The 24,136-nt window shown below is 65.6% G+C and overlaps 1 protein-coding gene across 10 annotated transcripts; it reads left to right on the plus strand.

Annotated features, from left to right (window-relative positions):
- The first annotated feature begins 356 nt into the window (after window positions 1–356).
- Window positions 357–23,696, plus strand: MICALL2 (MICAL like 2). Of its 10 annotated transcripts, none has more exons than XM_064593440.1 (18): window positions 541–676; window positions 2,613–5,128; window positions 7,826–7,874; window positions 9,221–9,362; window positions 10,233–10,420; window positions 11,132–11,247; window positions 12,804–13,589; window positions 15,250–15,506; window positions 16,588–16,681; window positions 20,059–20,195; window positions 20,594–20,758; window positions 21,234–21,301; window positions 21,396–21,519; window positions 21,617–21,707; window positions 21,844–21,917; window positions 22,346–22,584; window positions 23,212–23,258; window positions 23,464–23,696. In XM_064593440.1, exons 2-18 carry the CDS (start codon window positions 4,500–4,502, stop codon window positions 23,675–23,677), a joined length of 3,420 nt encoding a protein of 1,139 aa, XP_064449510.1. In that variant the 5' UTR covers window positions 541–676; window positions 2,613–4,499; the 3' UTR covers window positions 23,678–23,696. The 10 variants fall into 10 exon arrangements, 8 of the variants coding, with proteins under 8 accessions (XP_064449516.1, XP_064449517.1, XP_064449510.1 ...); XM_064593444.1 differs by having other exon boundaries at window positions 22,470–22,584; XM_064593441.1 differs by having other exon boundaries at window positions 21,237–21,301.
- Window positions 23,697–24,136: the final 440 nt, after the last annotated feature.

Here is a 24,136-nt window from a genome sequence, read left to right on the forward strand (position 1 = left end):
CACCACTTCCTAGCCTCAGTTTCCCCGTCTGTAGAGTGGCTCTGCCCCTCACTTCTCCACGATAGTTGGTTGCGGGGGCGTTGAAAAGAAAGTCCCAAAGCCGCCCAGGAGCAGTGCAGGGCGGAGGGGCCCGGACGGGAGGTGGGGTGGGCGTGGCTCCGGCGGGGGCGGGCCCTGGGGGGCGTGGCCTGTCTGAAGCGGAGCCTGGCGGGAGCGGGCCCTGGGGGCGGGCCCTGGGGGCGTGGCCGGCCCGAAGCGGAGCCTGGCGGGGCGGGCCCTGGGGGCGGGGCCGTGGCCTCCCCTGGGGGCGGGGCCTCTCGGGGGCGGGGCCTCTCGGGGAGGGGGCGGGCTCGGGCCGCACTCCCGCCGGCGGCGAGGCTGAGGCTCCCGGTAGTCCGCGGGGCTCCGGCGGGGCTCCGGCGGGGGTCGGCGCCGGGGGTCGGCGGGTCCGCCGCTCGGCGCGGGCGTCCGTCCGCGGCTCCGGGAGGCGCAGTTGGGGCCCCGCGGCCGCCGGGGCGCGCGCCGCCGCCCGCATGGCGGCCACCAAGGCGCTGCAGCGGTGGTGCCGCCAGCAGTGCGAGGGCTACCGGGACGTGAGCATCACCAACATGACCACGTCGTTCCGCGACGGCCTGGCCTTCTGCGCCATCCTGCACCGCCACCGGCCCGACCTCCTGTGAGTGCCCGCGGGCGGGGAAGCTGAGGCCGGGGCTGCCGGCGCCGCCGGGCGGGGCTGTGTGGGGAGCCGCGCGTCGGGGCGGCGCGGAGCGGGGTCCCTGCAGCCGCCACCCGCCGGGTGGCCTCAGTTTGCCCGTCCACCAGGTGGAGCTGGGCGGGGGCCGGGCCGGCCGGCCGCCCCCGCGGGCTTAGTCAGTCCGTGAGTCAGGCCGGCCGCCGGCTCCGGCCACAGCCGCTCCTCCCCCCGCCGCCTGCCTGGGAGAGAGCCGGCAGGGCTGCCCCCTGCGCCCCGCTGAGCGCGCTGCTGCGCACGGACCGCCCCCAGATCGGGGGTGCTGCGCCCCTGCCCCAGCGGCCGCCGCACCTTTCGGGATGCAGGCCAGGGGCACTGGGGGGGAGGGGCGGGCGCAGGCCGGCCTGGGCACCCTAGAGCGACAGGTATGAGGTGGAGGCTCAGCCCCTATCCCTGGGAGCCAAGGGACCCGGCCGGGAGTGGCCTAGGGCGACTCCCCAGGAGGGTCTTGGAGTGGTGGCTGGCAGGCTGGCCCTGCCTTGTCGCTGGATCTTGTCCCCTCGCTTGACCCACTACATCGGTTATTCACTCAGCAAACGCTCTTTGGCTGAGGGACTGGGACCAGGCTTGCTGGGGCAGAGGTCTGCGTGATGAGAGCCTGGCCCCCGACTCATGTGAACTGGAGATGGGTAAAGCGCCAAGGGAGGGTGCCAGGACTGGGGGGGGGGGCTGGGGTTCAGGAAGGCTGTCCTCAGAAGGCCACCTGCCTTCTGGAAAAAGCATGATGTTCAAAAGCATTCTGAGAAGCTGGGGCTGGATCCAGGGGTAGGGTGGGGTGTGTGTTTGCCAGGGAGGTCTTGGGGCTGGGAGAGGCCAGAGACAGCACCTCAGTGAGACCCCTTTCTGTATAGTTGGGGGAACTGAGGCCCAGAGACCAGACACCCTTGTTCAGGGCCCAGAGCATGTCCGCAGAGCCAGGGCTGGCCCTCGGCGCTCCTCCCCTGCACTCTGTACTCCCAGGCACTCTCCCGGGAAGCTAGTCTTGACAAAGGCCTACGCGTACTTCCTCCTCCTGCCCAAAGTTGTGAAATGCATTTGAGGAGCCTCCTGGGGAGGCCCCATGTGGCATTTGGGCAGCAGCTTCTGCCCCCTGCTCAGGGATGCACGTCAGTTACCCCTGGAGGCAGAAATGTTGGGCACAATGGGCTTTGATGGGTCGGTGGGCTAAGGATGGGACCTGGAGTGGAGGTGGACAGGCTGAGCCCACCTGGGAGCACGCAGGGTCCCAGGTGAGGCTGGCTGGGCCTGGACAGGGCAGCATGAGAAGCCTGCAGTTATAGGCAAATAGGGTATGGCCGTCTGCTGGCCAGCAGCCTGAGGACGACACAATGGGTGTCACTGGAAATTTGGGGCTTTTCCGAGCCCTGGGGGCTTCCATCTGCTCCTTGCTGCGCTGGATTAGAGGCCTGTGTGTGTGTGCGGCACATGGGCCTGTCCCAGCATGCACTGCCCAGGCGTGAGCACAGGTGTGCACTGTGGGTGTGTACCATGCGGGCACAAGCAGGCGTCATATAACCGTTCCTTTAACCGTTAATGAGTGCCTGCTGTGTACTCAGCACTGCCAACTGAAGAACATGGACTTGGCCCTGCCTCAGGGAGTGACATCGAGGACATCAGTTATCTCATTTACTGCTGACTTGGCTTTTGTCCACCTGCCCCGACTGGCCTTCAGCTCCAGGAGGGTGGAGATGTCTTTTTTGGTCACTGCCTGTCTTCGGTGCCTGCAACTATGTCTGGCACATGCCAGGTGCTTGGTAGATAGGAGCACATAGTCAGAGAGCTGCAGATAAGGGCATGCACTCGGGGCTCCGTAGGGATAGTAGGAGTCTGGGCTCTGCAGGTACCTGTTTGCAGGGGGCAGGGAGAGGAGGCCACGTGACCATGGAGCCCGAGATTGGAGTGATGGGGCCACAAGCCAAGGAACGCCTGGAACCCGTGGAACAAGGAACAGATGTCCCGCGAGCCTCCGGAAGGAGCACGGCCCTGCCGACGCCTTGATCTTGGACTTCCGGCCTCCGGAACTGGGAGGGAGTGGGTTTCTGTTTGTGGTCAGCAGAACATCAGCTTTTGATACGTGGCAGGTGCTGAAGGGGCTGGTGGAACACCGTGCACGTTGGTGGTGCTGACACACGCTGAGTGGGGGCACATGCACGGCCTTTGTGTGCCTTACACTCCCCTCCCCCGCCCCCAGGCCCCGTGCTGCACACCCACCCCCAGGGGTGCAGGGAGGGGAGGAAACACGCAGTAAGGGGTATGCCCAGGGATGCCGCCATCCTGGGGACGCTTCCGAGGCCAGACTGGGGCGAGCCCCCCCCCCCCATGCTCCCTGTCCTTCAGAAACCCTCTGGCCGCAGGAGAGTGGACATCCGGCTCTGTGTCTTCTGACTTTGCCACCAGGAAGGCCTTCCCTGCACCCCATTCCCAGCCTTCCTACTGCACCAGAGCTGCTTCCTCCCCGCGGCCTCCTGCCGGCACTGAGCCAGAGGGGGGGCGGTCAGCTGCTCCCACCCTACAGCTCCGCTCCTGCCCCTGCGCTCCTGCCCCTGCGCGGCTGGGTCATGCGGCACTGCCCCAGGAGGCGCATGCAACGCGCTGGTGGCCCCGCGGGGGCCCCCGGAGGTGTGTGTGGGTCGGGAGGCGGGCGCACCTGAGACGTCCCACCGGAGCTGGCCGGGCAGCACCAGCGCGGGCCCCTCCCTGGTCAACCTGCCCCCGAGTTGTGGGCTTTCTCGGGTGGGCCTCCAGGGTGCCCGCCCCAGGTCTGTTTCCCCAGTGACGCCTCCTCTGCCAAGCAGCCAGGTGAGCGCGGGAGCCGCCCAGGACAAACAGCCCCTTCCTGCCCCGGGCGGTAGACCTGTCAGGGGTGGAGCGCGTGGCCGGGCTCCTGCCCCTTCTGGGCTGACCAGGGGTGGCTGAGGTTTTCAGGGGAGACGCAGGAGGTAGGGGTGGCGGCTGCCACCAGGAAGGAGGGGGCAGGAGGCCTTCCCAGCAGCTGACAGAAGCACCCGGGCTTCCTTGGGCCTTTGTAGGGGTTGTGGACGGTGTCCCCAAGTGGGGGTTCTGCTGCAGACTCACTGGGCCTCCCAGCCCTTCAGCCCCATGGTGGGGGGACCTGATCTTTCTCAGGTCCCTCCAGCTCGGGAGGCCGATGTCAGGGCTGGGGCAGAGCCAGTGGTGGTGGAGTGTCTCCCTGGCCACGGCGGGGCTCCCTGAGACGCGCCCTGAGACTCGCACGTAGTCCGGAGTCAGGAGAGGCCCCCACCCAGATGCTCAGAGACAGCACTGCTTCCTTTCCTGGGCCAGAGCAGAGGGTGGGCTGGGCCCAGGCAGCTGGGCTGGCCTCCCCTCCCACACCGGCCTCTTGGCCAGCAGGAAGCTGCCTGGGGACAGAGGCCTTCTGTTCCCCAGCCTGAGGGCCTGCTGCCCAGGCCCCCGCGGCCGCCTTCCGGCAAGACTCTCCAGGATGGACATGGGGAGCGCTGCCAGCCCACCTCCTCGGGGCTACCCGGGGCCAGTGCCCTGTGATGCCCCCCCTCAGGCCACCACAGAAGCCCCATGGCTGACTCTTGGCTGGACCCTGCCCCGGGCCAGGGTTGGGGGTCAGGGTCTGCTCTGGCCTGGGGGAGGCCTGCAGCTGGGCAGCCAAGGCTGAGGGGTCTCACTTGTCCACCAGGTGCAAGGAGGTGGGGCCCTGAGCCCTGGGCCCTGCACCCACTGGGACCCTTCTCTCTGCCTCGGGCACCTGGTCATGTCCCATTCCTCCCCATGCCCTCCACCCGGCCCGAGATCTGTGCTAGCATGTGCCCAGCGTCTCCCTCCCCTTCTGCCGTGGGGCTTCGGTCTTGTCTGTGTCGCTCTCCATCTCTGTGTGTGTCCCCTCTTCCTCTCCACTCCCCTTTCCGGTGGGACTAACTCCAGATGTGCTGAGGGTGCCTGGAAAAGACGCCTTCCCTTAGGTCAGCCCCTCCCAGCTCAGCGCCCACCCCCCGCGTGGCTGCATTTTGTTCCGGGAAATAAACAGCGTGAGGTCAGCTCTCCAGGAATTTGGAAGGGGGTACACATTCCCAAGAGCCCCGAAAGCCTGGGGGCATGGGGCTGGCTGGCGCAAGAGCGTGAGGTCAACAGTCTTGGTCAGCTGTGGCCAGCAGGAGGGGCCGTGCCTCAGGCTCTCGCGGCCAGGCCGGGCCGGGGCTGGGCACACACTGGCGCCTGGCCGACGGCAGACAAGTCAGCGGCCACAGGCCACACATGTAGACCCAATGAGTACATTCATGGGCCGGTGTCGAAAGAACAGACGGACGCCACAGAAGTCCCCTCGCTTGGCGAGCCTGGGAACGAGTCCATCAGCAGCATTTGCAGAGTGCCAGCTGTGTGCAGGTACCTTGGAGCTGAACCAGAACGGAACTGAACTTAAATGACAGGAATTCGACTGAAGCATGATCTAACCGGGGTGGGAGGGGTGGGGGCGCCCTGAGCCGCAACCCACCCGGTGTGCAGGCTCTCGGGCTGCAGCTTCCTCGCCGAGGGGCAGCCACGCAACGGCCCATGAGGGTGCAGCCCATGCGTTTTGGTCCAGCAGGGCCTTACGTGCCACCAGGCCGCCTCCCAGAGGGTTGGCCAAAGCCGGGCCGTCAGTCTGGGGCGACCGGAACAACAGACATGCGTCCCCTGAGTCAGGTGCCGGCAGGTGGGCCCCTCCGGAGGCTCCGGGCCTCTCCCCTTGGCTGGTGGAGGGCCGGCGCCCCTCTGTGTGCTTCCAGGTCCTGATTTCCCTTTTTATAAGGACGCCAGTCATTTTGGATTGGGGCCCACTGTCATGACCTCATCTGAATGGGATTCTGTCTGCAAAGAAGATCCTGTTTCCAAAGGTCACGTTTTGAGGTCCTGGGGGCTAGGACTCCAACAGATCATTGTGGGTCCCAGTTCAGCCCATCCCCACAAGAGTCCCCGGTGGCGGTCACGTTGGACTTCCTGATGGGGACGGGCGCGGTCTCCTTGGGACTCTGAGGGGTTTGCGGGGCAGCTCAGTCCAGAGATTTCTGCCAGCACTGGCCCCAGAGCGCCGGGCCAAGCAGCCCTTAGGGACAGAGGCGACGCCGGCCGAGCCCCAAGCTGTGGGGGATGTGTGCTCACGCGGCAGAGAAGCAGACAAGCGTCCTCTGGGGGCCCTGCAGGGTGCCTCTGGGGAGGGGCCAGGGCGGGTGTGCCAGGCAGGGCAGGTGTGTTCCGCATGGAGGGAACAGCATGGGCTGGGCTCGAGAGGCTGGGAGGGCAGGACTCTGGGTGGAGAGCTTGCTTCAGGAGGGGTGTGGTGGCCGTGAGACTGGCCGGGGGGGGGGGGGGGGGGTCCGGCCCCGCTGCGGAGGCCTTGAGGGCCCAGGGTCCTGGGGCGGTGGTGGTCCTTGACCTTGGGTGGAAAGGCACCTCAGCAGCTTCCGACCTGCCCGCCTTGGCACCTGCTCGGGGGGGCTGGCACCACCGTGGTGAGGTGCTCCCTCAGGGTCTGGGCAAAGCAAGCGCCCGCCCCCCCCCCCCACCGAATCCGCCAGGCGCGCCGTTGCCCCCCCTCCCCGCAGCAGATGCAGGGGGCCGGGGGCCTCCTTAGCCCACGTGTTTGCAGACAAAACAGAACTTGTTATCCTGCCCTCCCACCACCGGGGCATCTTGCTGAGGATGCGGCGGTGTGGGTCAGTGACCCAGGGCAGGTCTGGAAAAGAGATTGAACTTTCAAAGGGTTGGGCTGGGGGAGGGAGAGGACCCCTGCAGATGGAGGGCCCGGCCTGCCGAGAGCCCCCTGGGCCACGGTTGGAGCCGGGCCACTCCGCGTGCCGTGGACACTGGTGGGACAGACCCAGGGTGACCTGCGTGTGGCCGCGCTGAGGAAGCAGGAGGGTGCCGCGCCCGCCCCTGCTGCCCCTCTGGCCATTTGTCCACCTGCAGACAGAGCTGCCGCCATCTTGTCCTGTGCACAAAAGCACCGTCTGTGCTCATGGGGTGGTCTTAGCATCTGGAACACGTTACCTGGGAGGTGGTCTGAGCAGATGGTGCGATCTCCCTGAAGCTGGGCAGGGTGACGGACGCGAGGCTGGAGGCCGGGGGGGGCCTCCTCAGAGGGAGGTGGGCACACGGCAGCCCCATCCCCTCCCCACCGTGTGGCCTCAGGCCAAGGCCGCCACGCCCCGCCACAGCCAGGCCCCCCAGTTCGCATTGGAAGCTGCTCTCCTCCTCCCAGATGGGGACGCTGAGGCCCGAGGCGGGGCCCCCCCCAGGGTCGCATAGCACAGCCTGGCTGGGTCGGGACACGGCTCCTGCCTAAGCCCTTTCCCATGCTGCAGGGCTTCCAGAACCATCCAACGCACACTGAAGGGGCTGAGCTGCTGTGGAGGCCCCGCCGATGGGTGTTTGAGGGGCCTGTGTCGGGACAGGCGCCTGCCGGCCCAGTTGTGTTTTCTGCTCCTAGCCGGCGGGCTGAGGTGTGCCGTGTTGGGTGGGGGCACCGAGTCCCTTCCAGGCTGGGCCTGGCACTTCGGACATCCGGCACCCCCAAGGTCAAGTGTGTGGGGGGGGGCTGACCAGTGGGCAGCGTGGGGCTACGACCCCCACTGCCTTTTATGCCCACCCCCTGGTCTCACCCCTGGGACATGGGCCCCCCGTGACCCATGAGGCCATGAGCTTCTGGGAGTTTGGAAGCAGACCACTTGGACGTGTCCCCGGCTGCACTGCCCAGGCTGGTGTCTTTGTCTTGACAGAGGTGGCTGTGGGAGGACAGGCCCCTGCAGTGGGTCCTGGCTTGGCCGTGGCCCTTCCCCACCCCGTGGGGACCCGCTGCCCAGAGCCCGTGCCTGAGCCTGGCAGCGGGGGGTAAGGGCTCAGCCTCTGCAGGGCACCAGAGGTGAGGGCCATGGCTGCGGGCGCCGATGGTCTCCGGGGTGCCGGCGGGCGCTGCTGAGCCCGGAGCAGGGCCGGCTCCACCCACTCGTGGCTGCCGAGTGACCTCGTGCCTTCACGGCTGCCACCCCCGGCCTCGGTCTCCCTCCCTGAGCTGCTTTGGACGCCTGCATTTTTCTCTTCCAGAGACTTTGACGCTCTCAGGAAGGAAGACATTTATGAGAACAACAAACTGGTGAGTGCCCCTGCTCCTGCCTGCTCGCTGGCGTCACCCAGGTCCCAGGTTCCCTCGGGCACCACCAGGGCAGTCGCGGGAGGGGCCGGCCCCGCAGGTGAGCACCTGGCGGCCAGAGACGCGCTGCTGAGCTCCGCAGCCTGTCCTGAGCCGGGTGACCCAAGCCCAGGTATAGCCTCTGGTCCGGCGCCGGCGCCCTCCTGGGCCCCTTCTTCCTGTCGGGGAAGGACGGGTCGGGAGTGGCTGGGCCTCGGTTCCCATCCAAGGCAGAGCGGGGACCAGAGGTGGTTCTGGGAGGACCAGTCCTGGGATGAACACATGGGGACAGTGCAGCAGAGCTGTGTGCGGTCGTCCTGAGGGGACAGGGCAGGCCTCGCCCAGGAAAGATGGAGCCGCCTGGGCACTTCTGGGAGGGGCGAGCCTGGTGGGGGGCTGCCGGCACAAGGGCGCTGGGCTGGAGGGTACCTGGCTGGTAGGAGAAACAGCAAGGGGGTCGCAGCTGGAGCAAAGTAGGGGTGCGGCCGGAGCAGAGTGGGGGCAGCGGGAGCAGAGTGGGGGCCTAGGGGGAACAGTGGGGGCACGGCCGGAGAAGAGTGGGGGTGCGGAGGGAACAGAGTAGGGGTGTGGCCGGAGCAGAGTGGGGCGGCAGGAGCAGAGTGGGGGCGGCGGGAGCAGAGTGGGGGCGGCGGGAGCAGAGTGGGGGCGGCCGGAACAGAGTGGGGGCGGCGGGAGCAGAGTGAGGGCAGGCCGGGCGTGGGAAGCGCTTGGCCTGCTCTCCGAGGGTTGCTGTGCTGGGAGTGCTCCAGGTCCACAGGATCTATGTTGACAGCAGAGTGGGGGGCTAGGGGATGATGGTGGCAGCAGGAAGAGTCAGATTCTGGATGTGTTTTGAAGGGGAGTCAAAGGAGATTCGAGGCCTTTGGCCTGAGCATGGCGGGAAGGTCACCCCTGGAACCCCGTTTTAGACACATGAAGACTGAGGTGTCCCCCTCAGACGTGGTGTGGGCATCTCAGCAATTTAGGGGAAGGGTGCAGATGGGGACTTGAGGATCGTCAGGTGAGGGACAGGCATTGGCAGGCAGGCGGCACCAGGCTGGCCACGGCAGGGACTGGCTCCCCAGCTCCTTCAACCCTGTGTGGCCAGGATATGGTCCCTGTTGTACAGACTGGGAAACTGAGGCTCAGGGAGGTCATGCAGCCTGAGCAGAGCTCAAATCTTGAACCCAGAGCAGAGCGCAAACCTTGAACCCAGACCTTTCTGGGCCTGAGCGGGTTTCTGGCCTCCTTCCTGGCGGAGAAGGAGGAAGGGGTGTCCCCAAGCCCACCCATGCTGACCACTCCCCCAGGCCTTCCGTGTGGCCGAGGAGAAGCTGGGCATCCCAGCCCTGCTGGACGCTGAGGACATGGTGGCCCTGAAGGTGCCAGACCGGCTGAGCATCCTGACCTACGTGTCCCAGTACTATAACTACTTCCACGGACGCTCCCCCAGTGAGTCTCTGCATGACCTCTGCATGGCCTGCCCTCTCAGGCCTCCGCGACGCCCCCCACCAGCTTAACAGCAGTTTTTAGCGCTGCCCGGCAGGGCAGGAAGCAGGCAGGGAGGCCCTTCTGGTGCCACATGTGCGGGGCTCCCTGAGCTGTGGCCTCCTCCCCGGGGGAGCAGGCCCCCCCAAAGCTGCTGCAAGGGATGAGCACGGGTCCAGACCCTGCGGGCCCCACGCCACCTGTCCACCGAATGGGTGCGCCCAGATCTTGCCTCTCCTTACACTCTTGGCCTCAGTTTGCCCATCCGCACCCCTCGAGCCTATGCCCACAACTCTTGCCTCAGGCAGCTTTGCAGACCCCGTGTGGGCTCCCTGGCCTGGCTCCAGAGGGCCCCCCACCCCGTTTGGTCCTGACATTTGGCCTTATAGACACCAGGCTGGCCCTAGCGGGGTGGGGCCTCCAGGCAGGGCAGGTGGGTTGGGGACAGGCCCAAGGACTTTATTCTGGCTGCTCTGTGCACCCCGAAGCTCAGCCACTTCCCCTCCCCCCCACATTCCTCATCCAGGCCTTAGAAATCCCCGGAATCACTCTGGGCACAGCACCAGCCCCGCCTTGATATTTCCACTTTGTGGAGAAACAGAAAAGTTCCACTTCCCTGGCCCCACATCGGGGCTCTCAGAGCCGGAGGGGAGGGGTGTGTATGAGGTCAGGCCCCTGCTGGGAATGTGCGCCTGTGGCCGCTCCCAGCGGCCCCTCCCGTGTCCCCGGACAGCAGGAGCCGCCCCTCCCCATAGCCCTGGGCTCCTGCGGGGGACCCGGGCCAGGGGTGGCCCCAGATGCTTTCAGAGCCTGACCCTACCTGTCTCGTGCCAGTTGGGGGCATGGCTGGTATCAAGAGACCCCCGTCAGACTCCAGTGAGGAACCGTCCGGGAAGAAGGCCCCATCCCAGCTGGCCAGGCCCTCACCCACTCCAGCCCAGGGGCAGCCACTGTCTCCAACCAGCACAGACCCCGCCGTCCAGTGGAAGGACAGAAGCTCAGGGGGCCTCCTGCTGAAGACCGTAAGCACCCTAGCCCCGCCTTCCCTCCGGCCTTGGGACCGAGTGTGACCTCTGCACCACCTGGGATGGGGGTCCCCTTGGCTCCCAGGCACGGCCTCAGCCGCCGTTCATGAGTATCGGCTTCACGGGCTCCTTCAATTCTGCACGGTTCGGATAGGATCCCCATCGTACAGATAGGTAACTGAGGCCCAGGGAGGTGGTGCAGGCCGAGCAGAGCTGGGACCCTGAACCCAGACTTTTCTGGCCTCCTGCCCCTCCCTTCTGGGTGCACCAGGGGAGAATCCTGAGTGTGTCCTTCCCACCTGCTGGGGGCGTTAGGGTACCCCCACTTTCAGGGGGGGGTGGAGACGGGTGATATGCTGGGGTCGGGCGCCCCCTGCTGGTCCAGCGTGGGGAGCTAACCTTGGCCTGGCGTTAGGACTGCTGCCCCTCAGGTGGCCCCAGGAGCGCGGGTATCTGTCCCCGGTGCCCCCAGACCCCCGAGGTCAGGTCCCTGGCCCCTCTCCTGGGGCTGGGCTGCAGACCCTGAACTTGGAGTCCAGCCAGCCTGGGCACGGGCCCTCCTGGCTGCGCCTGGCAGGCTGCTCCCCTCAGGACCTTGGTTTCCTGGTCTGTAAAGGGGGATCTTTTCGCCCGCTGATGGGGCGGCTGTCAGGAGGGAGGCCTGTGGGGGGGCGGGGCTCAGAAATGGCAGCTGGCACCCTTCCCAAGGGCCAGGCCTCCGCGAGCAGCTCCGTCAGCAGCACCTGTGGGGTCTGCAGCAAGCACGTGCACCTCGTGCAGCGACACTTGGCTGACGGGAAGCTCTACCACCGGAGCTGCTTCAGGTGGGGCGTGTGTGTGTGTGCACCTGTGTGTGTGTGCACGTGCCCTTGTGTGTGTGCGTGCCCTTGTGCACCTTTGCAAGTATGCATGTGAGCCCGTGCACCCCTGTGTGCAAGTGCATGTGCCTGTGTGTGCATGCATGTGCACATGAGTGTGCACCTGTGTGTGTGCACGTGTGTGTGCGTGCCCTTGTGCACGTTTGCAAGTATGCATGTGAGTCCGTGTACCCGTGTGCAAGTGCGTGTGCCTGTGTGTGTGCACCTCTGTGCGCGTGCCCTTGTGCACGTTTGCAAGTATGCAAGTGAGCCCGTGCATCTGTGTGCAAGTGCGTGTGCCTGTGTGTGCATGCATGTGCACATGCCCGTGCATGAGTGTGCACGTGTGTGTGCGTGTGCCCTTGTGCACGTTTGCAAGTATGCATGTGAGCCCGTGCACCTGTGTGCAAGTGCGTGTGCCTGTGTGTGCATGCATGTGCATGAGTGTGCACTGTGTGTGCATGTGCACGTGTGTGTGCGCGTGCCCTTGCGCACGTTTGCAAGTATGCATGTGAGCCCGTGCACCCCTGTGCAAGTGCGTGTGCCTGTGTGTGTGCATGTGCACATGCCCGTGCATGAGTGTGCACGTGTGTGCACCTGTGTGCGCGTGCCCTTGTGCACGTTTGCAAGTATGCATGTGAGCCCGTGCACCTCTGTGCAAGTGCATGTGCCTGTGTGTGTGCATGCATGTGCACATGCCTGTGCCTGAGTGTGCATGCATGTGTGCATGTGCACGTGTGTGTGCGTGTGCCCTTGTGCACGTTTGCAAGTATGCATGTGAGCCCGTGCACCCCTGTGTGCAAGTGCGTGTGCCTGTGTGTGCATGCATGTGCACATGCCCGTGCATGAGTGTGCACGTGTGTGCGCACCTGTGTGTGCATGTGCACGTATGTGTGTGCGTGCCCTTGTGCACATTTGCAAGTATGCATGTGAGCCCGTGCACCCCTGTGTGCAAGTGCGTGTGCCTGTGTGTGTGCATGCATGTGCACATGCCCGTGCATGAGTGTGCACCTGTGTGTGCACGTGTGTGTGCGTGCCCTTGTGCACGTTTGCAAGTATGCAAGTGAGTCCGTGTACCCCTGTGTGTGTGCATGCATGTGCACATGCCCGTGCATGAGTGTGCACGTGTGTGCACCTGTGTGTGCATATGCACATTGTGTGCACGTGCCCTTCCGCACGTTTGCAAGTATGCATGTGAGCCCGTGCACCTGCGTGTGCAAGTGCATGTGCATGCATGTGTGCATGAGTGTGCACGTGTGTGTGTGTATGTGCCCTTGCGTGAGTGTGCACCTGTGTGCATGTGCTGACAGGTACAGACACTGGGTGTCTGCGCCCCAATAAGGTCTTTGTGGAGTCTTACTCAAAATGGCTGATGACAGTGAGGAGAGGTGTTTTTTGAGTGAGTCGACCGCCACACGTGTAGACACAGGGCTGCACGAGTGTGTGTGCCTGGGAGTGTGAGTGAATGGGGAGTGCACACCAGCCTGGAGCGCCCTCACGGGTCTTCCTCTGCCCTGCACCAGGTGTAAGCAATGCTCCAACACGCTGCACTCTGGGGCCTACAGGCCCACCAGCGAGCCCGGTGTCTTCGTATGTTCCAGCCACCACCCCGAGGCTGCCTCTGCAAGCTCCACGTGGTGGGGCCCGGCCCCCCAACAACCAGGGGCCGTGCCGTCAGACTCCAAGCTGCCCAGTGCCCCATGGAAGGCCCAGGAGGCAAATGGGCTCCGAGACACAGGGCCAAAGGTCAGGCCAGAGGCCCGGGAGCCGGTGGTGAGCAACTCAGCTGCCAAAGGTGTTCCCACCCCAGCTGACCCTCCGGCCACCGCCGCCTCCCATGTCCACGCGGGGAGTCCGGCCGGGCCCAGGTTCTCGGCGGTCCTCCAGGGTGGCAAAGCCAGCATGCGTGTGGCCAACAGCTCCCCAGCAGGCTGGTCATCGCTGGTCGGGGAGACGGCAGCAGTCAGCCCCCGTCCTGCTCTGACACCGAGTGCCCCGGACTCTCGCCCGGCCACCCTCCAGGGCCGGGCGACCCCCCAAGCAGCAGCCCCCCAGACCAAGGTCAGTGTGGGCCCAGCGTCTCCAGGCCCAGCAGACACCCCAGGCTGGACCCCGTCAGCCTCCAAGATCCAGCAGGCCCGGGAGAGGTTCTTCCAGACTCCTGGAGCTGCCCCCAGCCCTGGCCCAGCTGGCGGGGCCCCAGCTCCTGCGGATGCACCTTCTGGGGACAGCAGCAGGGAGCAGGCGCTGAGCTGCCTCCTGAAGGCCCTTCCCAGGCTCGGGGACACCGGTGCCCGGGCGCCTGGCAGGTGGGTGGGGGGGTGCGCGGGGTCGGGGGCAGCTGAGGAGGCTCCCCAGCCTCAGCTTCCTCATCTGGGAATTGGAAATGAGACGGGACCCAGAGTGCCCGGTGGTCAGCAGGAGGGGACGCTGTTGTCACATGAAGCTGTGGTGGACACACTCTCGGGGGCACGGATGCTGGTCCCTGGGGCCGCTATGCGGCACACAGAGGGTACCCGTTTTATAGATGGGGAACCAGGGGCTGGGAGAGGTCCCAGTGTCCTCCGGTTTGACCCAGGCGGAGCTCATCCCCCCAGTCCTATGTGGCAGTGCCTGCCCAGTGCCCTCGGCACGCTGGACTTGGAGCGGGCCCTGAGGGGTGGAGGGTCCCTGCAGCAGTGTGCTAAGGCTGCTGGGACAGAGCACCACACACTGGCGGCTTCACTGACAGAACATTGTTCTCTCCCAGTTCTGGAGGCCAGAAGGCCAAACACGAGGTGGGCAGGGCCGCACTCCCTCCGAGGGCGCTCGGGGAGGGTCCTTCCCGCCTCGTCCAGCTCCTGGTGGCCCCACGTTCCTTGCTTGGGGTCACACCCTCCATCTCGGCTTCCAGGGTCACCTGAATTTCTCTCTGTGTCTGTGTTCTCTACTCTTCTGTCTCTTACAAGGACACCCGTGACTGGACTTAGGGCCACCCTAATCCAGGATGACTTCATCTGTACTTGATTACGTCTGCAAAGACCCTATTTCCAAATGAGGCCATGCTCTGGGCTTCCGAGTCGACGTGAATTTGGGGGGTGGGGAACACCATTCACCATACTACAGTGGCCCATGAGTAAGGAGATAGCACACCAGGCTGGCTGACGATGCTGTGCCCGCTGCCTCGTGCGGTCCCTTATTTTGGGGGAGCATTCTGGCTTAGAGCTGCTCCGCCTGGCTGGATCAGCTGGTGGTGCCCCGGGAGAACGAGCCTGCCCTGCCACTCCAGGCCTGGGGGTGTACCGGGCACCCGGGGGCTGATGCCGCGTGGCTGTGAGGGCTCTCGGGACGCCCAGCGGGATGTCTGCCCCGGGGCGGGGAGCTGCTCCTCCTGGTCTCTGTGTACCCAGACAGCCGGGAAAAGCAGGAGGGAGAGATTGGTTTCCTAGGGAGCATGGGGCACATGGAGGAGCTACTCTGGCTTGGAGAGGTCCCAGCCCCCTGCCCTGGGCCCTGCTGGGAGCCGGTGGCCCTGCTTCCTGCACGCATGTGCACGCAAGAGGATGCCGGATGGCCGGTGTTGGGCTGCCTGTGTGGAGGCCTCACGCATGCTGCTTAGATGGGGCTAGGCAGGCCCCGGCTCTGGGCGGGGCTTCCACAGTAAATCCCAGGTGCTTCTGGGCAGGTGGATGGAAGAGGGAGGGGCTGTGGGTGTAGCCCCTCCCCACACCCCATGCATGGTGTGTTTTGGGGGCATTTTAATCTCAGCCCATGGCAGAGTTATACGGGAAGGTAAAGTCAGGTGCCATATACATCTGTGCTGGAAGAGGGTGCCCGTGGCCTGTCCCTTGGAGGGGCTGTCTGTCTCCCTCAGGAGGGTGGATGTTAAGAATCAGCTGCCAGGGGAGGCTGAGGGGCTTCTGCCTGGGGGTCATGGTGGGAAGGGTTCCTGGGTCCACCTGTGCCTGATGCCTATGGTCTTGCCCGCAGGCCCTCCCCTGCTCTGAAATCCCATACCAGAACCGAAGGGCCACAAGCAAGTCCATCAGCCAAGCTGTCACAGATGGTATCCCCCCGGGCCCTTAACCCCCCTGCGAGGACTGAGCTGCCAGCCCCGCTGAGAGTGGGCACCACCTCACGGGCATCCACATCACCCCAGGGGGGCAGGAAGAGCCCACCTGTATCCTCAGGGGCCAGCTGGGCAGGTGCCACCTCCAAGCTGAAGCCAGAGGCCCCACTGGCAAAGGGTGAGAGCTCCCTTGGAGCAGGGGTGGGGTGGGGAGCGGGGCTCAGGGTGCAGGGGGTGGCCGCTCTGCTCCTTGGCCTGTGGTTCTGCAGTGCTTTGCCGGTTCCTGCCCAGCCCCCGGGCTCGCCAGCACTGGGTGCCTGTCCTTCTGTGTCACCTGCGTCACACCACCCCTGGTCCTCGCTCTCTCCCCAGTCTGCCTGACTTCAGTTTTGGGGTGGCAGATGTCTCTTGGGGTGGCGCAGCTTTATGGTCACTGTTTGCCACCCGCCTGCCCTGCCAGCCCTTCTTGCTGAGGCCTCGTGACCCCGGTTGTTAGTGTCACTGTCCGTGGGGACGATGCCAGGGCATCCGTTACTCCTCTCCTGCTTTGCCCTGGTCGCGGCCTCACCCCCTCTCCCCTGGCATCTTGCATCCACGGTTCCTGTGTGTCTGTTCTTCCTGCTCTGTCCTAATGATGGTACCCCAGGGCTCCTCGTGTCCTGTAGCCCCCTGGGCCTGGGCCCCTCCTGGAGTCCCCTCCGACCGCTTACTACTGTTTCGTGGCCTCGTGTTCCAGGCATTGTTATGTACACTTTTCGGGGTAATTGTGAAATAGGCTTTATCTGGGCACCCGGGTGTCTCGTAGGGGTGCCCTGGTGTTACTGAGCTGGGCTCAGAGAATACCCCATGCAGAGTGTTTTACCAAGATCTTTCCCTTGGCTGAGCCCCTGCCACAAAAGCTGCTCTGTTCTGAGCCAAGGAGGCCTGCAGATGGGCTGTCCTGGCTTAGCCATCCATCCCACAGACACACAGGCACTCAGCATCCACGGGGCTCACCTGGCCTCACCCTCACCGTCTGGCAGCAGGGGAAGTCGAGGCCCAGAGAGGGGAGCGATTCCGCCGGGCACACACAGCGCAGGCTTGAAGTCCTCAGCCCACCCCGAGCCCGACTCTTTCCCGTGGGCCGGGCTGGCTATCTGGGTATTTGAGAGGAGCTGGCTGCAGGAAGTTGGGGTGGGGGCGGGTGAGATCCAGTCTTTCCCAGCAGACCCCTCTACCTGGAGCACCTCCCATGACCTGTGTTCCTGCCCCCCACCTAGGTGCGAGTGCCAGCCCCCAGGAAGGCCAGGAGGATGGGCCGGCAGGATGGAGGGCCCGCCTGAAGCCTGTGGAGAAGAAAAGCCCTGCTGAGAGGTGAGGGGAGGGAGGCAGGGCTCTGGGGGGGCTCCCCTGGACCTGCACCTGGGCCTGTGGCTTTGTGCTCATGGAGTCTGAGGATTAGCACAGGGTCAGGCATACAGTAGGTGCTCACCAGATGCTTACAGGTGAATAATGGCACACACATGGACTGACTGACACACCCATGGGGGGGAATGTGTGCACATCTGCTCGGACATTTCAGCAGTAGTAGCAGAAACCAGTTCACACCAACCTGAGTGACGGGGGGCAGTCACACTGGCCTGAGTGACAGGGGGCAGTTCACACCGGCCTGAGTGATGGGGGGTAGTCACACCACCTGAGTGACGGGGGGACAGTCACACCGGCCTGAGTGACAGGGGGTCAGTCACACCAGCCTGAGTGACAGGGGCAATTCACACTGGCCTGAGTGATGGGAGGCAGTCACACTACCTGAGTGACGGGGGGACAGTCACACTGGCCTGAGTGATGGGAGGCAGTCACACTACCTGAGTGACAGGGGCAGTTCACACTGGCCTGAGTGATGGGAGGGGGGGCAGTCACACTAGCCTGAGTGATGGGAGGGCAGTCACACTACCTGAGTGACAGGGGGCAGTCACACCGGCTTGAGTGACGGGAGGGGCAGTCACACCACCTGAGTGATGGGGGACAGTCACATCGGCCTGAGTGATGGGAGGCAGTCACACTACCTGAGTGACAGGGGGCAGTCACACCACCTGAGTGATGGGCAGTTCACACCGGCCAGAGTGACGGGGGGACAATCACACAGGCCTGAGTGACGGGGGGGCAGTCACGCCACCTGAGTGAGTGACCGGGGGCAGTCACACCACCTGAGTGAGTGATGGGGGCAGTCACACCGCCTGAGTGAGTGACGGGGGGCAGTCATACCGCCTGAATGACGGGGGGCAGTCACACTGCCTGAGTGAGTGATGGGGGCAGTCACACCACCTGAGTGAGTGACGGGGGGTCAGTCATACCGCCTGAGTGACAGGGGGCAGTCACACCGCCTGAGCGAGTGACGGGGGGCAGTCACACCGCCTGAGTGAGTGACGGGGGGTCAGTCACACCGCCCGAGTGACGAGGGGCAGTCACACCGCCTGAGTGAGTGACGGGGGGTCAGTCGCACCGCCTGAGTGAGTGACGGGGGTCAGTCGCACCGCCTGAGTGAGTGACGGGGGGACAGTCGCACCGCCTGAGTGAGTGACGGGGGCCAGTCTCACCGCCTGAGTGAGTGACGGGGGGCAGTCGCACCGCCTGAGTGAGTGACGGGGGGGCAGTCGCACCCCCTGAGTGACGGGGGGCAGTCGCACCGCCTGAGTGAGTAATGGGGGGTCAGTCGCACCGCCTGAGTGACGGGGGGTCAGTCGCACCGCCTGAGTGAGTGACGGGGGTCAGTCGCACCGCCTGAGTGAGTGATGGGGGGTCAGTCGCACCGCCTGAGTGACGGGGGGCAGTCACAACGCCTGAGTGACGGGGGGGCAGTCACACCGCCTGAGTGAGTGACGGGGTCAGTCGCACCGCCTGAATGAGTGATGGGGGGTCAGTCGCACCACCTGAGTGACGGGGGGCCAGTCGCACCGCCTGAGTGAGTGACGGGGGTCAGTCGCACCGCCTGAGTGACGGGGGGCCAGTCGCACCGCCTGAGTGAGTGACGGGGGCCAGTCGCACCGCCTGAGTGAGTGACGGGGGTCAGTCGCACCGCCTGAGTGAGTGACGGGGGGGCAGTCGCACCGCCTGAGTGAGTGACGGGGGGCAGTCGCACCGCCTGAGTGAGTGACGGGGGGCAGTCGCACCGCCTGAGTGAGTGACGGGGGGGCAGTCACACCGCCTGAGTGATGGGGGGGCAGTCACACCGCCTGAGTGAGTGATGGGGGTCCAGTTGCACCGCCTGAGTGACAGGGGACAGTCACACCACCTGAGTGAGTGATGGGGGCCAGTCGCACCACCTGAGTGAGTGACGGGGGGGCAGTCACACCACCTGAGTGAGTGACGGGGGGGCAGTCACACCGCCTGAGTGACGAGGGGGCAGTCACACCGCCTGAGTGACGGGGGGGCAGTCGCACCGCCTGAGTGAGTGATGGGGGGTCAGTCGCACCGCCTGAGTGACGGGGGGTCAGTCACACCGCCTGAGTGAGTGACGGGGTCAGTCGCACCGCCTGAGTGAGTAATGGGGGCTCAGTCGCACCGCCTGAGTGACGGGGGGGCAGTCACACCGCCTGAGTGAGTGACGGGGGTCAGTCACACCGCCTGAGTGAGTGACGGGGTCAGTCGCACCGCCTGAGTTAGTGATGGGGGGCCAGTCGCACCGCCTGAGTGAGTGACGGGGGGGCAGTCACACCGCCTGAGTGAGTGACGGGGGGGCAGTCACACCGCCTGAGTGACGGGGGGGCAGTCACACCGCCTGAGTGAGTGATGGGGGGTCAGTCGCACCGCCTGAGTGACGGGGGGTCAGTCACACCGCCTGAGTGAGTGACGGGGTCAGTCGCACCGCCTGAGTGAGTAATGGGGGCTCAGTCGCACCGCCTGAGTGACGGGGGGGCAGTCACACCGCCTGAGTGAGTGACGGGGGTCAGTCACACCGCCTGAGTGAGTGACGGGGTCAGTCGCACCGCCTGAGTTAGTGATGGGGGGTCAGTCGCACCGCCTGAGTGACAGGGGGTCAGTCACACCGCCTGAGTGAGTGACGGGGGCCAGTCGCACCGCCTGAGTGAGTGACGGGGGGGCAGTCACACCGCCTGAGTGAGTGACTGGGGGGCAGTCACACCGCCTGAGTGACGGGGGGGCAGTCACACCGCTTGAGTGAGTGACGGGGGGCAGTCACACCACCTGAGTGAGTGACGGGGGGGCAGTCACACCGCCTGAGTGATGGGGGGGCAGTCACACCGCCTGAGTGAGTGATGGGGGGTCAGTCACAGCGCCTGAGTGACAGGGGACAGTCACACCGCCTGAGTGAGTGACGGGGGTCAGTCGCACCGCCTGAGTGAGTGACGGGGGGCAGTCGCACCACCTGAGTGAGTGACGGGGGGGCAGTCACACTGCCTGAGTGACGGGGGGGCAGTCACACCACCTGAGTGAGTGATGGGGGGTCAGTCACACCACCTGAGTGATGGGGGGGCAATCACACCAGCCGCCCTGTGTGCACCGTAGCAGTGCATGGCCGGGGGCGGGCAGCGGACGTGGTCCTGCACCAGCTGTGAGGACCTGAGCTGGTGCTCACACCCACAGAGGTGAGCACTCACGGGAACACACACCTGTGTTGTAGGAGGGTCACCGCCGGTCAGGCACCATGAGCTCCTTCCCTGCCTCAGGTTGTCTGCACCTGGGTGTGGGGGCAGCCCGTCCTTCCCTCAGCTGACCTCCTGCCCTCTGTCTAGGGTCCTGGCAGAGCCTCGGATGGGTGAGGCACCTGGGAAGGTCCGTGGGAGCTCCGAGGGGCCTGTCCACGTCCCCCCGACCCCTCTTCGGCCTGACAGGACAGCGGGCGCGGCTAGCCCCGGGCCCAGCCCCTCGGGTAATGCTGGGTGGGAACCCGGGGGCTCCAGATGCCCAGCCCGGGAACGCGGCCCCGTGGTGCTGGAGGGGCTGGTGTCTGGGGTGGCAGCCTGGGCGTGAGTGTGGGTGCATGAGTGTGCCTTTACACTTGCATGTGCGTGTGAGTGCCACCCCCGGACCCATGTCCAGCCCTCACGTCACTTCCTGCGTGGCCTTGAGCCGGTCTCCGGCCCACTGGACTCGTTTGCCCCTGTGTTGTCGAGGATGCAGACGCTGGCCTTCCCTGGGCGGACGTGGGCACGGGGCTGTGAGGACTGACCCTGTGCTGGCCGGTGGCCCCCACTCAGGGAAGCAGTTGGGGGGAGGACACCAGATCTGCCAGCTTGACATGTGGCCCTGTCCCCTGCCCCTGGGCAGCCGCCTCCCCGTCCCCGTCCCCATCCCGCCGCAGGAAGCTGGCCGTCTCTGCCAGCCTGGACGTTTCTGCCAACTGGCTTCGTTCTGAGCCCTCGGGGCAGGAAGTCCCAGCCCAGAGCTGGAAGGAAGAGGAGAAAGGGAAGCTCTCTGCTCAGGGCAAACCAGGTCAGCCCCGAGACCCCAGCCCCCATTTCTAGCTGGGCTGGAGACGAAGGGGCTCATCTGAGGAGGGGGCGTCTGGTGGGGTTTGCAGGAGGATGAGGAGCTTATGGGGCTCAGAGCGGAGGGAAGGCACGCAGGGGAGCACCCGTGGGTGGCCAGGCTTGGCTTGGGCTGGGGCGGGGGACCTGGAGGACCCCATCCCTGAACCCTTGCTCACCAGTAGGGAAGGGAGGACCGGACAGGGTTCCCTGCTCCTATCTACCTGGTGATGGTGGAGTGTTTGCTCTTGGGGTGCCCGGGCTGCTGACGGGGGGCATGGAGGCCGGTGGGAATGGTGCCTGGATCTGTCTGTGAGCTTTGGCTTTGGGCACCAGTGGGGCACTGCTGGGAGGGGGCAGGGCTGCCGGGCAGGTGGGGTGGGATCGGCGCAGCTTTGGGCCTGATGCCCCCAGGCCCAGGAGACTCGTCTCGCCTTCAGCAGGGAGGCCCTTGGGCTCGGCTGGTGTCCCCGCTCCACCCGGCAAGGCAGTGACCAACCGTGCCAGGGTGAGTAGGCCAGGGTGCAGGTGTGCTGGGAGCGCAGCCCTCTGGGGCATGGCCCGGCATCTCCCATGGCCCCTCACCGGCCCTTCGTCCCCAGCTGCACCCTGACTACATGTCCCCGGAAGAGATCCAGAGGCACATGCAGAACATCGAGAGCCAGCTGGACGCCCTGGAGCTCAGGGGCGTGGAGCTGGAGAAGCGTCTTCGCGCCGCTGAGGGGGGTGAGCCGACACCCTGCCCAGTGCCCCGGCCCGGCCTCAGCCAGCTTCCCCCTGGGGCCACCCTGGCCTGACCCATCCTGGCGCCCCCTCTCCGCAGATGCCTCCGAGGACACCCTCATGGTGGAGTGGTTCCAGCTCATCCACGAGAAGCAGCTACTGCTGCGGCAGGAGTCGGAGCTGATGCACAAGTGAGGGGTCCAGCTGCTCCACCTCTGCCCGGAGGGCCCTCTCCTGGACGGCCGCCTCCTCTCGGCGCCCGCCGGGCTCAGGCATGGGGGAGGCCAGCCAGGCGGGCCGGGCCTCACGCCTGCGTCACCTCGGCAGGGCCAGGGACCAGCGCCTGGTGGAGCAGCAGTTGGACCTGGAGGGGGAGCTGCGTCAGCTGATGGCCAAGCCCAGTGCGTCCCGCCCACCCCGGGGGAACCGCGGCCGGGGGAGGGAGGCGCTCAGCCCCGGGGGTGGCGTGGGTGCGGGCTCTCCTCCCGACGGCCGCCTGGGCGGCCGCCCTTGGGAGAGGCTGACGCTTGCCCAGGGTCAAGTCTCACGTCTCCCCTCCAGGCTGTGTGTCCTTGGCCGGGGCACTCAGCCTCTCTGTGCTTGCAGAGCGGGGACTGCAGGCAGTAGGGCCTGACCAGCACGGCCTGTGGGTGTTGTGGGTGGTGGGGCTGAGGGCCTGGCAGTCCCACCTCTGCCTTCCTGCTGCGCGACGGGGCCAGTGGCGCTCGGGGTCCGATGTGGCCGTTCTTCCACTCAGTCACTCATTCATTCGTTCGTTCACCCACCCATCCACCTCTCCACCCATCCACCCGTCCATCCGTCCATCCAGCGTTGGCAGATGAGCAGACCCTGTGCCCACTGCCCCCGAGACCCTTCCCCCACCTCCGGGGACACTGTGTCCCTGAGCAGGGTGGGGCGGCAGGGCTGCCGCTGAAGGCGGGCTGTCCCTGCAGAGGGTCTGAAGTCCCTCAAGGACCAGCAGCGCGAGGAGGATCTGCTGCAGCAGTATATCAGTACGGTGGAGGACCGGAGCCACATCGTGGACTTCCTGGAGGAGGACCGCCTCAGGTGAGGGCGTGCCAGAACCCCGGCTCCCCAGGCCGGGCCTTGGCTGGTCACCTCGTGCGCAGAGCCTGTCCCCACCGTCAGCACAGGGGAGTGAGAACCCCCCGCCCCCCCGTGTGCATTCTGCAGGGGCCCTGAGGCCAAGGGCAGACCCAGCCAGGCAGCCTGCCTTAGAGGTTGTCCCGGACAAAGCCCTCGAGCCCCGTGTCCCTGACCCGTCAGGGGTCAGCACCTGCTGCTAGAACATTCCGTGATGCAAGTGGCTCACTGTGACCCATGCAACAGGGGAACGGAACGGCAGATTTTATTTTTCCTTAAATACCCCCAGCCACCTGTGTCTCCTGGAGCTGCACTGGGCCGCCGGCTTTGTGACCATCCCAGGCGTCCCTGTCCCTGTGTGTAAATGAGGGACCCGTCAAGGCCACAGGGTTTGTGGCCAAGTTTGTTGAACGGGTTAAGTGAGCTGAGAGAGCCCTGGTCCAGGTCCTCCCAGGGCCCTTGTGTCCCCGTGCCACCGACAAGTGTCTGGGCCCAGAGAGGGCAGGCACTGCCTCGGTGTCAGATGGGCTGGGGGCGCGGCTGTGAGTCCCCGCGGGCAGGCCGCTCACTGCCGCCCGGCTCCTGTTTCAGAGAGCAAGAGGAGGACGAGATGCTACAGAACATGATCCAGAGTCTGGGTAATGGGGGGGCCGGGGCAGAGGTGGGAGGGGCGGGGGCCCTAGGGCAGATGCAGCCCGAGGACAGGAAGGCTGCTTTCGGGACCCGGCTTCCTCCAGGCTCTGGGGCCCAGGGAGGGCTTCGACAGGAGGGCGGCAGGGATATATGTGGCAGGGACAGTGGCCGAGAGGTGGCGAGTGTCCTCAGTGTCCATCCCCCACCCAGACCTCCAGAAAAGCAGCGGGGACCAGAAGAAGAAGTCCAAGTTCAGCTTGTCCAGGGTCTGGTCCCTGAGGAGCAAAAGCAGGACCCCCGAGTGAGCCGCCTGGCTGGCTGCAGGACCTGTGCCCTTGGCTCGGGCAGGGTGGGCACCGTGGGAGTGGGAACATGGGGGTGGGGACCTGCACCCCTCCCCATGGGGTCTGAGCCACCACAATAAAGAAAGTGACCACGTGATGGCCTGGGCTCCCTCTCCTGTTCACCACGTGCTCCCAGGCGGCCTGGCGCCTGGCCTGGAGGTCCTGGCCAGCTTCCAGTTATGCACCGGTGTAGACGTGCCCATGGCCTTGAACAGGCTCTGACCCTCTCTGGACTGGCCCGGACCCTCTGAGGTGGGCATTGGAGCTGCTTCCTGGCCTGGCTGCACGCTGGGAGCCGGGGACAGAGCGGGTCTGTGCCAACTGCCCTCAGGAGCTGGCCCCAAGTGGGGATCTCCAAACTTGAGATCTGTGACCTTGGCCTTGGGGCGGAGGTGAGCTGTGCCCTGGGACGGAGAAGGACTCCAAGTCCCGGGCCTGGTGCCAGCAGGGCGTGGGGCTCGCCGCCCTTCCCCACGTCTGGTGGAGAGAGGGCACAGTGGGGGCAGCCAAGGCCAAAGGGGAGCAGCCTCGCCGCAGCT

The sequence above is a fragment of the Mirounga angustirostris genome, unplaced genomic scaffold (genome assembly GCF_029215605.1).
Source record: "Mirounga angustirostris isolate CCGP_5_RB_7025 unplaced genomic scaffold, mMirAng1.0.hap1 SCAF_5, whole genome shotgun sequence".
NCBI classification, from domain to species: domain Eukaryota; kingdom Metazoa; phylum Chordata; class Mammalia; order Carnivora; family Phocidae; genus Mirounga; species Mirounga angustirostris.

Coding starts and splice junctions, on each gene's coding strand:
- MICALL2 (XM_064593440.1), top strand. CDS start 4,500: ATGTCCCATTCCTCCCCATGCCCTCCACCCGGCCCGAGATCTGTGCTA. Junction 7,875..9,220: donor TTTATGAGAACAACAAACTG/GTGAGTGCCCCT, acceptor CCACTCCCCCAG/GCCTTCCGTGTGGCCGAGGA. Junction 22,585..23,211: donor CTGGAGGAGGACCGCCTCAG/GTGAGGGCGTGC, acceptor CTCCTGTTTCAG/AGAGCAAGAGGAGGACGAGA.